A 12,971-nucleotide genomic window follows, 5' to 3' on the forward strand; every position below is an offset into this window, starting at 1 on the left:
ATATTCAGTACTCTTTTTCCCTTGATGGACTTTGGGGATAGTTGATTTAATTTTGCATTTGCTTAGTAATTAGCTGTTCTACTTTCTTTACTGTGGTTTTATTACCTCTGGTGACAGGTGTTAAACCTTAGGAACACTTCCATCTACAGCAGTCCCTCCAAAATACACTGTAGAGATGGTTTGTGGGAGGTAAAATCAGCTTTTGCTTATCTGGAAATTGCTTAATCCCTCCTTCAAATTTAAATGATAATCTTGCTGGATAAAGTATTCTTGGTTCAAGACCCTTCTGCTTCATTTCATTAAATACATCATGCCACTCCCTTCTGGCCTTTAAGGTTTCTGCTGAGAAGTCAGATGATAGCCTGATGGGCTTTCCTTTGTATGTGATCTTATTTCTCTCTCTGGCTGCTTTTAATAGCCTGTCCTTATCCTTGGTCTTTGCCATTTTAATTACTATATGTCTTGGTGTTGTCTTCCTTGGGTCCCTTGTTTTGGGAGATCTGTGCATCTCCATGACCTGAGAGACTATCACCTTCTCCAGATTGGGTAAGTTTTCAGCAGGTACCTCCTCAAAGACACTTTCTATCCATTTTTCCCTCTCTTCTTCTTCTGGTATCCCTATATATAGCGAATATTGTTCTGTTTGGCTTGGTCGCAAAGTTCTCTCAATATTCTTTCATTCTTAGAGATCCATTTTTCTCTCTGTGCCTCAGCTTCTTTGTATTCCTCTTCTCTAACTTCTATTTGATTTATCATCTCCTCCACTGTATCTAATCTGCTTTTAAAACTTTCCATTGTATGTTTCATTTCTGATACTGTGTTTCATAATGATTGGATCTTTGACTGAAATTCATTCCTGAGTTCTTGAATATTTTTCTGTACCTCCATGAGCATGTTAATGATTTTTATTTTGAAATCCCTTTCAGTAAGATTTATGGGGTTGATTTCATTTGAATCTTTCTTGGGTGTTGTATTCATAATTTTACTTTGAACTAGTTTCTTTGGCATTTCATATTAGTGCCCAGAAGCTCTACTCTCTGGAGCTGCTTAGCCCCTGAAGCAATGTCGGGGTTGCAGTGGAGCGGTATTGGTGCCTGTTGGGGAGGAAAGAGCTGTTTCTTGCTTCCCGGTTGCTATGCCTGTCTCCACTGCCTGAACCAGTGGGCCGAGCACACAGGTATAAGCCTCTATGCTTTGTTTTTATAGTTGCTGTAGAGAGATCCTCTCTCTGGCTGGCCTAACACCAGGGTAGGGTTTGCTGGTTTGCGAGCCAGGTGGGGCTGGCTGGGAGAAAGGTGCAGTAGGCTGCCTATCATGGAGGGGGTCCTTGGAGCTGTGTAGCCAGCCTGGGAGCTGGAGCACCTGAAGATCGTGAAAGCTCCCAACCTGCTGGGCAGAGAGCACTCTGACAATTTTGTCTACCTATCCTTTCTCCTGTGCTGTAAGCTCTGTGCAATCCTTGCCCCTTTAGCAGCCCTCTTGCTGTTAGGGAGTCTCTCAAACTGCCCGACTTTCTTTTGTCACAGAGCAGCCAGATGTGGTTCCCTGCTTTCCACAAGTGGCTGGAATTTCAGTCTCTCCAGGCATTCTGCCTGTCTTAGCTTTCCAACTCCCTAATCATGAGAGTACCATGAAAGCACCATGAAAGGTAGGTTTGGCTCCCAGAGCAGATCTCTGGAGTTAGGTATTCAGCAGTCCCAGGCCTCCACTCCCTCCCTGCTCTGTTTCTCTTCATCCAGCCAGTGAGCTGGGGTGGGGGAAGGGCTTGGGTTCTACTGGGCCATGGCTTTGGTACATTACCCTGTTCCGTGAGATTTGTTTTTTCTCCAGGTGTATGCAGTTTGGTGCAGCCCTCTTTCCTGTTGCTCTTTCAGGAACAGTCATATTATATTTTCATCTTATATGCAGTTTTAGGAGGAAGCCTGTCTCACCTCTCTTGCCACCATCTTTAATCCTCCTTAGGGATCCCCACAGTCTACTTTTAAGTAACATGGTGCCACTTCAGTGGCTTGCATGAGATCCTTACAACAGATTCTTCCATTTCTTCTCTTTCAGTGTTTGTGTTATTGTTGTCTTATATTTTATTTCTACATAAATATAAACCCCACAATACATTGTATATATTTTTGGCTTTATATGGTCCATTATATCCTAAAGAAAAATAAGAAAAAATATTATGTTTGCAAAATTAACTCATGTTGTATGTGACCTTATTATTGATAGCATTCCAGTGTATGAATGTACCATAACCTATTTACAGACTTTATTTCTGAAGGACATTTATGTTGTTTCTATTTTTTCACAATTAGGGAAAATGCCACTGTGGGTATTTTTGTATATGTATTTTGAACCCAATATGCCTGAGGATATTTGTGGAGCTAAAGGTTATGTGTATCTTCAGTTTTACTAGTGGCAAATTGTCTTCCAAAGTGGTTGCACCAATCTACGATCTTACTTGTAGTTTTCATTGTCATCTGCTAGGAAACTGTTGTAATAGATATACAAATCTATGTCTCTGTGATAGATGTGAGGTTATACAGTGCGCAAATTGAATATTTGTATGTGAGAGGCTAGAGGTCAAATAGTTTTTTATGTACTTATTTTTTGAAGTGACTGTTCAAGTCTTTTGCCTATTTATTAAGTTGTCTTTTTCTTTTCTTTTGGTATCATTAATCTACAATTACATGAAGAACATTATGTTTACTATGCTCCCCCCTTCACAAGTCCTCCCGACAAACCCCATTACAGTCACTGTCCATCAGTGTAGTAAGATGCTGCAGAATCCCTACTCATCCTCTCTGTGCTGTACAGCCCTCCCTGTGCTACCCCCTTACATTACCCATGCTAATTGTAATGCCCCTTTTCTTTTTCCCCCGCCCTTATCCCTCCCTTCCCACCCATCCTCTCCAGTCCCTTTCCCTTTGGTAACTGTTAATCCATTCTTGGGTTCTGTGATTGTGCTGCTGTTTTGTTCCTTCAGTTTTTCTTTGTTCTTATACTCCACATATGAGTGAAATCATTTGGTACTTGTCTTTCTCCGCCTGGCTTATTTCACTGAGTATAATACCCTCTAGCTCCATCCATGTTGTTGCAAATGGTAGGATTTGTTTTCTTATGGCTGAATAATATTCCATTGTGTATATGTACCACATCTTCTTTATCCATTCATCTACTGATGGACACTTAGGTTGCTTCCATTTCTTGGCTATTGTAAATAGTGCTGCGATAAACATAGGGGTGCATCTGTCTTTTTCAAACTGGGCTGCTGCATTCTTAGGGTAAATTCCTAGAAGTGGAATTCCTGGGTCAAATGGTATTTCTATTTTGAGCATTTTGAGGAATCTCCATACTGCTTTCCACAATGGTTGAACTAATTTACATTCCCACCAACAGTGTAGGAGGGTTCCCCTTTCTCCACAACCTCACCAACATTTGTTGTTTGTCTTTTGGATGGTGGTGATCCTTACTGGTATGAGGTGATATCTCATTGTGGTTTTAATTTGCGTTTCTCTGATGACTAGCGATGTGGAGCATCTTTTCATGTGTCTGTTGGCCATCTGAATTTCTTCTTTAGAGAAGTGTCTGTTCAGCTCCTCTGCCCATTTTTTTTTTTTTTTTTTTTTTGAGAGGGCATCTCTCATATTTATTGATCAAATGGTTGTTGACAACAATAAAATTCAGTATAGGGGGGTCAATGCTCAATGTTCAATCATTAATCCATCTCAAGCCTAATTCTCGTCAGTCTCCAATCTTCTGAAGCATAACGAACAAGTTCTTACATGGTGAACGAATTCTTACAGAGTGAATAAATTCTTACATGGTGAACAGTACAAGGGCAGTCATCACAGAAACTTTCGGTTTTGATCATGCAATATGACCTATAAACCATCAGGTCAAATATGAATATTCATTTGATTTTTGTACTTGATTTATATGTTGATCCCACATTTCTCCTATTATTATTATTATTTTTATTTTTAATAAAATGCTGAAGTGGTAGGTAGATGCAAGATAAAGGTAGAAAACATAGTTTAGTGCTGTAAGAAGGCAAATATAGATGATCAGATGATCAGGTGTGTGCCTATGGACTAAGTATTAATCCAGGCTAGACAAGGCCTCTGCCCATTTTTTAATTGGACTATTTGCTTTTTGTTTGTTGAGATGCGTGAGCTCTTTATATATTTTGGATGTCAGCCCTTTATTGGATCTGTCATTTATGAATATATTCTCCCATACTGTAGGGTACCTTTTTGTTCTATTGATTGTGTGCTTTGCTGTACAGAAGCTTTTCAGCTTGATACAGTCCCACTTGTTCATTTTTGCTTTTGTTTCCCTTCTCCGGGGAGATATGTTCATGAAGAAGTCACTCAGGTTTATTTCTAAGAGGTTTTTGCCTATGTTTTTTTCTAAGAGTTTTATGGTTTCATGACTTACATTCAGGTCTTTGATCCATTTCGAATTTACTTTTGTGTATGGGGTTAGACAGTGATCCAGTTTCATTCTCTTACATGTAGCTGTCCAGTTTTGCCAGCACCATCTGTTGAAGAGACTGTCATTTCCCCATTGTATGTCCATGGCTCCTTTATGAATATTAAGTGACCACATACGTTTGGGTTAATGTTTGGAGTCTCTACTCTGTTCCACTGGTCTGTGGCTCTGTTCTTGTGCCAGTACCAAATTGTCTTGATTACTGTGGCTTTGTAGTAGAGCTTGAAGTTGGGGAGTGAGATCCCTCCCACTTTATTCTTCCTTCTCAGGATTGCTTTGGCTATTCGGGGTCTTTGGTGGTTCCATATGAATTTCAGAACTATTTGTTCCAGTTCGTTGAAGAATGCTGTTGGTAATTTGGTAGGGATTTCATTGAATCTGTATATTGCTTTGGGCAGGATGGCCATTTTGACGATATTAATTCTTCCTAGCCAGGAGCATGGGATGAGTTTCCATTTTTTAGTGTCCTCTTTAATTTCTCTTAAGAGTGTCTTATAGTTTTCAGGGTATAGGTCTTTCACATCTTTGGTTAGGTTTATTCCTAGGTATTTTATTCTTTTTGATGCTATTGTGAATGGAATTGTTTTCCTGATTTCTCTTTCTATTAGTTCATTGTTAGTGTATAGGAAAGCCACAGATTTCTGTGTGTTAATTTTGTATCCTGCAACTGTCTTTTTTTCTTGTTGATTTATAGTTGTTCTTTACGTATTCTTGATACCAGTTCTTTGTTACTTAAGTTTATTGCAAATATTTTCCTCGAATTTGTAGCTTTCCTTTTTACTCTCTTTTGGTGTCTTATAATTGAAGCTGTATCTAGTACATAGTGTACCTTTGTACAAATTACAAAATGTCTCCTTCTCTGATGGCTTTGCAGCGGTACTGTGCTGAATTTCATCTTCCACTTTTGTCAGATGCCTTTATGCAGGTTACTCCATGATCTATTACATAAAAATGGGAGCTCGGCTTTTGATAAACAAATGTTCTGAAGTTTAATATAATTAAATTTGTCACCTTTACCCCTGTACTTAAGTCAAACTTATATAATTTTTCTTTCCTTTATATAAAGCTAGTGCTTTTGTGTCCTATTTAAAAAGACTCATTATTGCAATATCATGGAGATAAAGTCCTTTATTATCTTATAAAAGGTTTATGGTTTGAACTTTAACATTTAAATGTACATTTCCTTAATATTTCTGATAGTTAAAAAATGCAATGCATACCATATATCATGAAGATAACCTCTTCTGAGGTGTAATACTACAGAGCCCTCACCATAATTCAGCAAGTTCCTATGGCTTAGTGTATCACATTCACTTTGTCTTTACTCTTATGTTTGCTGCTGTCTTAGACTTTTGTATGATTTTGTGACTTTGTTTTTCTGCTCACCTGTTTTTATTTATTTAGTTATAATTAAGCTATCATTGATATGCAATCTTTTTTAATTTTTATTTTATTTTTTATTAAGGTATCATTGATATGTACTCTTATGAAGGTTTCACATAAAAAACTGTAGTTTCTACATTCACCTATATTGTCAAGTCCCCCCCATACCCCATTGAAGTCACTGTCCATGAGTGTAGTAAGATGCCGGAGTCACTACTTGTCTTCTCTGTGTCACACTGTCTTCCCCATGACCCCCCAACACACCATGTGTACTAATCATAATACCCCTCAATCCTTTTCTCCTCCTCCTCTCCCCCCACCTTGCCTTTGGTAACTGTTAATCCCTTCTTGGAGTCTGTGAGTCTGCTGCAGTCTTGTTCCTTCAGTTTTGCTTCATTGTTATACTCTAAAAATGAGGGAAATCATTTGGAACTTTTCTTTCCCTGCCTGGTTTATTTCACTGAGCATAATACCCTCTAGCTCCATCCATTTTATTGCAAATGGTACGATTTGTTTTCTTCTTATGACTGAATAGTATTCCATTATGTACATTGACATACAATCTTATGAAGGTTTCACATGAACAACATTGTGGTTTCAACATTCACCCATATTGTCAAGTCCCCCCACCCCCACTCCATTGCAGCCACTGTTCATCAGCATGCTATAGACTCTTTACTTGTCTTCACCGTGCTGTACTGCCTTCCCTGTGATCTACCTATATTGTGAGTGCTAATCATAATGCCTCTTAATCCCCTTCTCCCTCCCTCCCACCCACCCTACCCATTTTTTGATCTGGTTATTTGTTTTTTGGGGGTATTGAGGTATATGAGCTCTTTATATATTTGGATGTTAGCCCCTTATTGGATAAATCATTTATGAATATATTCTCCCATACTGTAGGATACCTTTTTGCTCTACTGATGCTCATCTGTAAACAGTGACAGTTTAACCTTTCTTACCAATCTGAATGCCCTTTATGTCTTTGTGTTGTTTGATTGCCGTGGCTAGTACCTCCAGTACTGTACCTTTGCTGTACAGAAGCTATTTAGTTTGATGTAGTCCCATGTGTTCATTTTTTACTTTGTTTCCCTTGCCTAAGGAGATGTGTTCAGGAAAAAGTTGCTCATGTTTATATTCAATAGATTTTTGTCTGTATTTTCTTCTAAGAGTTTTATGGTTTCATGACTTACATTCAGGTCTTTGATCCATTTTGAGTTTACTTTTCTGTATGGAGTTAGACAGTAATCCAGTTTCATTCTCTTACATGTAGCTGTCCAGTTTTGCCAACCCCAGTTGTTGAAGAGGCTGTCATTTCCCCCTTGTATATCCATGGCTCCTTTATCGTATGTTACTTAGCTGTATATGGTTGGGTTTATATCAGGGCTCTCTATTCTGTTCCATTGATCTATGGTTCTGTTCTTGTGCCAGTACCAAATTGTTTTGATTACTGTGGCTTTGTTGTAGAACTTGAAGTTGGGGAGCATAATCTCCCCAGCTTATTCTTCCTTCTCAGGATTGCTTTGGCTATTTGGGGTCTTTTGTGGTTCCATATGAATTTTAGAACTATTTGTTCTAGTTCATTGAAGAATGCTGTTGGTATTTTGATAGGGATTGCATCAAATCTGTAGATTGCTTTAGGCAGGATGGCCATTTTGACAATATTAATTCTTCCTATCCATGAGCATGGGATGTATTTCCATTTATTGGTGTCTTCTTTAATTTCTCTCATGAGTGTCTTATAGTTTTCAGGGTATAGGTCTTTCACCTCTTTGGTTAAGTTTATTCCTAGGTGTTTTCTTCTTTTTGATGCAGTTGTAAATGGAGTTTTTTTCCTGATTTCTCTTTCTGCTAGTTCATCATTAATATATAGGAATGCAACAGATTTCTGTGATTAATTTTGTATCCTGCAACTTTGCTGAATTCATTTGGTAGTTCTAGTAGTTTTGGGGTGGATTCTTTAGGGCTTTCTATGTACAATATCATGTCATCTGTAAACAGTGACAGTTTAACCTCTTTCTTACCAATCTGAATGCCCTTTATGTCTTTGTGTTGTTTGATTGCCGTGGCTAGTACCTCCAGTACTGTGTTGCATAAAAGTGGGGAGAGTGGGCATCATTGTCTTGCTCCCAATCTTAGAGGAAAAGCTTTCAGCGTTTTTGCTGTTAAGTATTATGTTGGCTGTGGGTTTGTTGTATATGGCCTTTATTATATTGAGGTACTTTTCCTGTTGAGAGTTTTTATCATGAATGGATGTTGAATTTTGTTCAATGCTTTTTAGCATCTATTGAGGTGATCATGTGGTTTTTGTTCTTTTTGTTGATGTGGTATATTATGTCGATGGAGTTTTGAATACTGTACCTCCTTGCATTTCTGGAATAAATCCCACTTGGTCATGATGTATGATATTTTTTATGTATATTGGAGTTCAGTTTGCTAACATTTTGTTGAAGATTTTTGCATTCATGTTCATCAGGGATATTGGTGTGTAATTTTCTTTTTTTTGTGGTGTCTTTGTGTAGTTTTGGTATTAGAGTGATGTTGGCCTCATAGAATGAGTTTGGAAGTATTCCCTCCTTGGTTCTGTGACTTTTGTAGGCTTTACTGAGGATTTAGTGGGTTGGAGGAAGGGTCACATTGTAAACTATGTACAGTTCTGCCATTTTCTGGGCTGTCCTTCCTGCTTTCTTTTCTCTCTAGTAAGTGAACTGGAACAAAGCAAGTCAAGTGTATAGGTACAGAAAGGGAACAGTTATGGGGGCATCATTGTACTGTCTATTACAGGGGCTCTTGTGGAAATGTCATAGACAGTGTACTTATTACCCTGACTGAACACAATGTAATGCCTTCTTGGCCCCTTTTCAGTGTGTGTAAAATACATTAGAAATAGACCAAGTTTGGTGCTCACTGGCAGTATCGTCAGGCTAGCCCCATACAGTATTCTCATTTACTCTGAAACATTTTTTTGTGACAGTTTTAAAGTTGTTGGCCAATTGTTAAGCTACTGTGTCTCAACTTCAAACTCAATCTTCTGTATTCAGCTTTGTGATGCTGACGTTGGGACTCTGCAATCCTATCCTTTGCCTGGGAAGCATTCTGTTGTATTCTTCCAAAGATGGACACCGGCGGGTTATTGAAAGCAGGGGGAAGGCAGGAAGGACTGGCTTCTTCCTATTAGCTTAGTGTTTCTGTCAGCTTCATCCCAACACCAGAACTTCACTTGGCAACGACTATTGGTTCCAGTTCACAACTTCCCTGGGCTCTCATAGAAGCCCCGTGTTGTCCCCCTCTGAGGTACCAGCACCTTCTGCACTGTCCCCACCCCGATGAGGGGTTTGCATTGCTGACTCATGGGGCCTTTGCTCCAAGGTGCTAAGATACAGCAGTAGTCAAATGACACTTCCTTCTCATAGATATGTGACCCAGCTCTGCACAGGAACTTTCTGTGAGTTCCTGAGGTGCCAGCAGCATCTTGGCAATTACTCCTGCTCAGAGGTCTCCATGTCAACTCTCAACTCTGTAAATCAGTTGACTAATGCCTATGTCTCTTCTCAACTTTGGCATCCACAAGGACAGGGAACATATATATTGTGCTTATCGTTGTATCCTCAGGGCCTGAGGAAGGAACTGCCCTGGCTAAAGTACTCTTTGCCTGCCTGCATATTACTGAGTCAATGGGCCCTTAAATCTTTCTTCTGCTTGACCCACCAGAGAATTTAACATTGCTGACCACTCCAACCTTCTTAAAACCGTCTCCTCCCTTGGCTTTGGTGATGCCACTCTCTCCTTGTTTTCCTCCTGCCTCTCTGACTCTTACTACAAATTTGCCTTTCTGAAATCTACATATCTCTACCTCTCTTTTTTTCTCTCTAGTTAAACAATGGCTTTATTGCTTGGGTACCTAGACAAATTTATGCAACCAGAGTAGAGTCTGTGGATGACTTGTTTCTGACTTGGCAGGGAGGACTATTTTCATCTTATAATAGCGAGTCAGCCCATGAATACGGCTCTCGATCAGAATCAGATGGAATTTGACATCCTTATCTTTTCTGTTCCTCTCAAGATGCTTCCGAACAAGAACAACAATAGCTTTCTTAATTAAAAGATAGAGATCCTCTGGAAGATCAGGAGCAAGTCCTTTGGACTTAAGAATTCTCAAGATTTTATTGCCTGTCACAAAACATACTTGTGAAACACCATGTGAGTCTCTCAGGATCACACCAATTTGTGAGGGAGTCAGGCCTTTCTTGGCAAGTTTGTATATCTGCTGCTTCACATCATCATGTCAACTTCAGCCAGGTGTGGGCCGCTTGGATGGTAAGGCAGTGCTGCCTGGGACAGACCCTTTCCGAGAGCATGCATGTGACCCACGATGGTGGCGGTCAGGAGGAAAAAGGGATAACTTTATCTTTCTTTACATCTGCTGCCACTGGTTGGGTCAGGCCGCCATCACCTCTAGTGTAGCAGCTTCCAGGCTTGTCTGCCTCTAACTTACACCCTACTATGGCTGCAGAGCAATCATTGTGAAACATAAATATGATGCCACTCCCCTTCTTTGTACTCTTAAATGGTTACATACTGCCTGGAGTTAAAAGCTCAAACTCCTTATGATGACAGATAAGGTCTTTCATCACCTGGCCTCTGCTTGGCCTCTGCTTACCCACACAGCCTTCTTTTCTACCATATTCCCCTTGTGTTAGGGAAATGTGGGACTTCTGGGGAGTTTCCCAGTCAGCTGTGTTTATCCATACCCGTATTCCTTTGCCTATGCTGTTCTGTTGGCCTAGAATGCCTTTTCTTCTTTTTATGTCCTTTCTCTCCAATAAACACCTTATCTTTCAAACACAGTTCAGATTCACCTCTGTGAAATGTTCTGTGTTAGAGAATGTCCTTCCTCTATGTTCCCACAGAATTTTGTACATAAAGCTATTGTACAATGAACATTATATGTACATTGCTTGAACATTTATAGTTTGTGAGTTTGGAATCTCAGGGAAGAGCCTTGATTTTTCTTGCTTTCCAATCGTGGGGTTGGCATTATGTAAATATAATAAATGTTTGATGAGTGAACGAGTGAAAAAGTGAATGAATGAGTGAAAATCACATGCTGAAGGAAGGGGAGAAAGTTAAGAAGACAGAAGTTTACTGTATAGGTGGATGAGTAGCTGTTTTTCAGAAAATGGATAAAAATCCTCAAAGAGGAATACAGATGGCCAAAGCCAAAATATAGTGGGGACAACTCACTTGCACATTTACACACGTGAGAGAATGACTGGAGGACCTGTAAGTTCCAAAGAGTTAAGCAGGAAGCTCCCTACGTGAGGGCAGGGACTGGGGCTTCTCAGTGGGGATCAGTAGCTGTTCCCTCTGGAACAGGGTTGCCAGGTGCTGCCTGATTTCCTTGGTTCTGGCCCCATAGATGATGGGGTTGACCAGGCATGGGAGCAGCAGGTAGAAGGCACTGAGCAGGTTGTGCACATCCTGGGAAGTGGTGCGAGCCACACGGTAGACGACAGATGAGGACATAGTGGAGGAATAAACAGTGAAGATGACCAGTAGGTGGGAGCCACAGGTGTTGAGGGCCTTTGAGCGGGCCCCAGCTGATGAAATCCGGAAGGCAGCATGGATAATGCGGGAGTAGGAGGTTCCAAGTAGCAGCATGTCTAGGACTCTGTTGAAAACGCGGACAGTGAGCCCTACAGTCTTGTTTAGGGAGATGTCCCCACAGGACAGCTTCATCAAGGCCATGTGCTCACAAGCAAAATGATGGATGATGTCCGAGCGGCAGAAGTTAACCCGAGAGGCCAGCCCCACCACCGGAGCAACAATGCAAGTGCTCCTGACAGCTGCCACCCCCACCAGGCCAGCCAGCAAGTGGCCTGTCACTATTTCTGCATAGCGGAGAGGATAGCAGATGGCAACATAGCGGTCCAGGGCCATGACCAGGAGGATGTTGCAGTCAAAGACAATGAAGAAGTAGATGCAGAACATCTGGACCAGACAGCAAGGCAGGGAGACGCGGTTGAAGTGGGTGGAGAAGCTGAACAGCATGGTGGGCACCACGGTGGTGGCAGTGCAGATGTTGACAGCCAGGAGCAGGGCGATGAGCAGGTACATGGGCTGGTGCAGGCTCCTCTGGGCCACCACCGTGTAGGTGACCAGGGCATTGGTGGAGACGATCACCAGGTAGAGGCTGAAGAAGGGCAGCACCAGGAGGGCTCGGGACTCCTGCAGCCCCGGGAAGCCCACCAGGAGGAAGCTGGTGTAGGACACATTGGAGCTGCCGTTGCTCCACCCGGACATTTTCCCTGGGGAGCAGGATGGCTCTGGGAAGAGGGAAACAGGAGTTCTGGTGTTAGAACCCAGCCTACCTGTTCCAGCTTCACCAGCTTGCAATGGGGGCTTCACCTTCATGAACTACAATATTTCTATAGAGGAAATAAAGAGTTAATTGTTACCATTTAGTGCAATACTTAAAAAAAAATTAACTGCTTTCCACAGCTCCAATCTTTTGTTTTTCCTTTCTTTTTCTATAAAAAGTGTTTATTTTTTCACTAACAAACCCTATTGAAGACCTAGTTTGTGCCAGGCACCGTGCTAGGGCCTGAAATATACAATTAAGAATTGATTGTGTTTGTCTTGAATGGGCTCACATTGTACTGAGGAAGATTGAAGTGACGTAAGAAATAAAATACAGTTAATTAAAAAAGATATATGCACCTCTATGTTTAATGCAATGTTATTTACAATAGCGAAGATTTGGAAGCAACTTAAGTGTCCATTGATGGATGAATGGATAAAGAAGATGTGGTGGATATTCACAATGGAATCTTATTCAGTCATAAAGAGAAAAGAAATCCTCTCATTTGCAACAACATGGATAGATCTAGAGGGTATTATGTTCAGTGAAATAAGCTAGGTGGAGAAAGACAAGTACCACATGATTTTACTTACTTGTGGAATATAAACACAAAGCAAAAAGTAAAATAAGGAACAAAACAGCAGTAGGCTTATAAACACAGAAGTGACTGGTGGTTACCAAGGGGATGGGGGTTGGGCGAGGAGGTGTCTAGTGGGAGGGGGGATAAAGGGACACAATA

At 40.8% G+C, this 12,971-nt stretch overlaps 1 protein-coding gene across 1 annotated transcript; it reads right to left on the bottom strand.

Annotated features, from left to right (window-relative positions):
• Positions 1–6,793: 6,793 nt before the first annotated feature.
• Positions 6,794–12,549, bottom strand: LOC108388582 (olfactory receptor 52K1-like). The gene has a single exon (XM_073216072.1). It carries the CDS (start codon positions 12,283–12,285, stop codon positions 11,170–11,172), a length of 1,116 nt encoding a protein of 371 aa, XP_073072173.1. The 5' UTR covers positions 12,286–12,549; the 3' UTR covers positions 6,794–11,169.
• Positions 12,550–12,971: the final 422 nt, after the last annotated feature.

The sequence above is a fragment of the Manis javanica genome, chromosome 11, assembly GCF_040802235.1.
Source record: "Manis javanica isolate MJ-LG chromosome 11, MJ_LKY, whole genome shotgun sequence".
Lineage (NCBI taxonomy): Eukaryota > Metazoa > Chordata > Mammalia > Pholidota > Manidae > Manis > Manis javanica.